This window comes from Entelurus aequoreus, linkage group LG12, assembly GCF_033978785.1.
Source record: "Entelurus aequoreus isolate RoL-2023_Sb linkage group LG12, RoL_Eaeq_v1.1, whole genome shotgun sequence".
Taxonomy (NCBI): domain Eukaryota; kingdom Metazoa; phylum Chordata; class Actinopteri; order Syngnathiformes; family Syngnathidae; genus Entelurus; species Entelurus aequoreus.
In genome coordinates, this window is record NC_084742.1 from 22,751,683 (window position 1) to 22,755,949 (window position 4,267).

Sequence of the window (4,267 nt, forward strand, 5' to 3'; positions counted from 1 at the left end):
ATATTGTCTAAAAATGCATTTTACCATCGATAACGTGACATGCAGCAAGTGCGCTCTTTAAGTCAATTAGTGCGCGAGGAATATATAGGTATGAATACATATATATATGTATATATTTTTTTATTATTTTTATTTTATATATATATATATATATATATATATATATATATGTATATATATATATATATATATATATATATATACATATATACACACATATACACATATACATATATACACATATACAGTACATATATATATACATGGACATATACATAGACATATACACACACATATATACACATTTACATATATATACACACACACACACACTTTTACATATTATATATATACACACATATATATATACACATATACATATATACACATATACAGTACATATATATATACATGGACATATACATAGACATATACACACACATATATACACATTTACATATACACACACACACACACACACACATATATATATATATATATATATATATATATATATATATATATATATATATATATATATATATATATATATATATATATATATATATATATATATATATATATATATATATATATATATATATATATATATATATATAGCGCGGCCCCCAGCCAAATTGTTTTACCCCAATGCTGCCCCAGAGTCAAAAAGTTTGGGGACCCCTGATCTAGTTCATCAATACTAATAAGGATATTTTTTTGATACCAACAAATATCACCAAAGACACTATAACATCATCTGTGTCAAATAAAGCACTGGGCTTTCCTGCAATACAACCACAACTAAGCTTTTAGTTTTGTTTTGAAAATGGACAAAGAAAATAAAGTGGATTAGACCAACAATCACAATATTTATTAATAGGATTTAACATGACAGCTTATTTGTACAAGCAGTTCTATTTAGGCATAGCAACCACAAAAGGAAAACTGTGCAACATCATGAGAGGAGAAATACCGTTAAGCCTAAAAAGAAAGGTCTTTAATCAATGTGTGTTACCAACCATGACATATGGAGCTGAAACCTGGGCATTGTCAAATAAAATGGAAAAGAAAATAGCAGCAGCACAACACAACATGGAAAGAAATATGCTCGGAATCACATATAAAGACAGAAAAACAAATGAATGGGTGAGAAAACAAACGCAAGTCCAAGACATTATGAGAACTATCAAATTCAGTAAGTGGAAGTGGGCTGGACATATCAGTAGAACAGATAATAGATGGACTTCCCTAATGACATCATGGAGACCCATGGATGGGAGCAGAAATAGAGGAAGACCAAGAGTGAGATGGCGAGATGAGATAGACAAATATTGGGGAACAGTGCAGTGGCAGGGAGCAGCTAGAGATCGTTCACTATGGCAGAAACATGCTGAGGCTTTCGTCCAGCAGTGGACTGACAATGGCTGATGATGATGATGATGATGATGATGATGATGATTATGATGATGATGATGAACCACAAAAGAACACAAACTAATGTGATCTCTTGTTCTTTATTTTAACTTTTAGTTCTGCTTTCAAAAACTAATAATATAGTACAGACTAAACTCGTTGGCATCACATGTTTCTCAAACAAATAAAATGTTCAAACAAACATTTTACAAAGTAATCACTGCAGACACGACCCTAGTCTGATTGTATTCCACGAGATGATGACAGTGATATTTTTAAAAGCCATTTCCTTCGACGCAATTTTGTTTTCTCCTGACTATGACCTTTATGAACCACTTCTTTCGGGACTCTAGGAAAGCCATTTCCTATCTCTCTATTGAACGATTGAAACACCCAAGAACAGAACAGCAATACGGCATTTTCTGCTCAAAGTCTACACTCACGCTGCTTGACCATCGTGTGAATTAAGCCACGAAGAAAAAAACCGGATGTGACGTTATTGTATACTGACTGTTAGTTTGTAACACTAACAGTCATCCTCCTATTTCACCTTATCTATGTAATCACGAGAGCCGAGTCGGGAGCTGGTGTAGACGTTAGACAGCTTTATTGCCACACACAGAACGGAAGTTCAACCCAACATATATGAACCCACCTGGCACTCCCCCTGGTGGTCACTGGGTGTAACCATGCAGACAAAACATACAGCTCAATACACAACATCCCTCCCCACTTATTCAGATTCGCACCCACCTAAAACCACCCCTATTAACCTCAGCCTATAAAAACAGACTAGGCCATAAGCACTTAGAACGTGTGTTATGTGCAAAATGATGCTTTGTGCGAATCGGCGGTGTAACCATAAAATACATTGAAATACCCACTTAGGGGGCTATTGTAAATAGGGAACTCAAACTTAAACACATACATGCTTACTGAGGCCGGGGGGTAGACTACCCCCAAACCTCGGAGTCAGTCAACGGGGATTATTCTGCCCCAAAACGTGACATGACTCTCTAACAACCCACGCCCCCAGTTCAGAGATTAGGCGGTCTGGAGCTCTGGTAACCCGGAGTGGATACCTCCGGCCTGGCGCGCCAACATCCGCTGTCCGTCTGGGTGACCCTCCTGGCTCGGGGGCGACTGTCCCGGTTCCCAGAGCATCCCCTCTTGCCGGAGAAGGGGGGGGAGCAACCGTCTGGGCCCCAATTGTCAGTTCACTCGGCACAGCTGGTTGCTCTGGACCAGTGGGAACCAAAAGCGCACGGTCACCGGCTCTCATCTGCTCTGTGTGACGTCTCCAGAGTGCGCCTGCCCCCACATCCACGGAGTAGGATACCGGTCCCTCTTGTGATGCCACCAGTCCAGGCATCCACTTCTCCTCCCCCCGTCGATAATCACGCACCAGCACGGCCTCCCCCACTGCAAACCGTCTGTCCTTAGCCACCAGATCTCTGCGTTCTCGTTGGCCCTCCTGCGCCAGCTCCACCGTAGCCGACACGTTCGCCTTCACAAGGTCCAAGCGAGAGCGGAGCCGACAGCGCAGGAAGAGCATAGCCGGAGACTCACTCGTCGTCATGTGAGGCGCATTCCTGTAGCTGAGTAAAAATGCCTCCACTCGATGTTGCAGCGTAAATGTTCCCCTAGACGCTTTCAATGAACGCTTCAGCGTCTGCACAAAATGCTCTGCTTGACCGTTCGTGGCGGGGTGAAACGGCGCTGACCTTTTGTGCTTCACTCCGTTTGCCCGGAGAAATGCCCCGAACTCTGCCGCTGTGAATTGTGGCCCATTGTCACTAACCAGTGTCTCTGGTACTCCGTTGCGGGCAAACATACTCCTCAGGGCCTGTACAGTCTTCTCCGTCGTCGTCGTTTTCATCACCTGTACTTCCGGCCACTTAGAGTACGCATCTACCACCACCAAGAACATGTGTCCTTCGAACGGCCCTGCAAAGTCCACATGGATCCGTTGCCATGGAGATCCCGGCCACGGCCAGGTGTGTAGTGGGGAGAGCGCCGGGTTCTTTTGGTTCCGTTGACACGTAGAGCATGTCCTGGCCTGCTGTTCAATCTGGGCGTCTAACCCCGGCCACCAGACATGGCTCCGTGCAATGGCCTTCATCTTGACCATGCCTGGGTGCCCGGCATGTAGTTCCTTCAGAAGCTGCGGTCTCAACGCTGGAGGCACCACCACTCTACTGCCCCATAGCAAACACCCCTGGATCACCGTCAGTTCGTCTCGTCGCATGCAGAAGGGTGCCACCTCATCACAGGACCAACACAGATAGACAGACAACATTCACACTCACATTCACACATTAGGGACCATTTAGTGTTGCCAATCAACCTATCCCCAGGTGCATGTCTTTGGAGGTGAGAGGAAGCCGGAGTACCCGGAGGGAACCCACGCAGTCACGGGGAGAACATGCAAACTCCACACAGAAAGATCCAGTGCTTTATTAATTATTACTGTAACTACAGTTAAAAGGTAATATGATACTGTTTGGTTAAATGTGTGATAAAATAATGATGAATTGACAGGTATTACAACAAATTAATTAAAATCATCTTTACCTGATAGCAATTTAATTTAATTTGCTAAGTTATTTGGACACTATGTAAACAATTAATATTATAAAGTAAATAGTTCCAGTTGAGAATTAATACAACGGTGTTTGGATATAATTAACAATATATAAACATAATATATTATTAAAATAACAGGCATTATTACAAATTGATAGCAAATGTTTTCAGAGGCAGCAATTCATTTTGATTGAACAATCTGAACACTATAGCAATTCGCGCATTAGTATTTGCTGGGTACCGGAACCGGAAGCAGCATGGATTA

General features: G+C 41.8%; 1 protein-coding gene across 1 annotated transcript; it reads right to left on the reverse strand.

Moving 5' to 3' along the window:
- Positions 1–2,392: 2,392 nt before the first annotated feature.
- Positions 2,393–3,958, reverse strand: LOC133662632 (uncharacterized protein K02A2.6-like). The gene has a single exon (XM_062066746.1). The coding sequence runs from the start codon at positions 3,713–3,715 to the stop codon at positions 2,393–2,395; it is 1,323 nt and encodes a 440-aa protein (XP_061922730.1). The 5' UTR covers positions 3,716–3,958.
- Positions 3,959–4,267: the final 309 nt, after the last annotated feature.

Excerpts from the sequence above, each read along its gene's own strand:
- LOC133662632 (XM_062066746.1), bottom strand. The coding sequence starts at position 3,715 with ATGTTGTCTGTCTATCTGTGTTGGTCCTGTGATGAGGTGGCACCCTTC.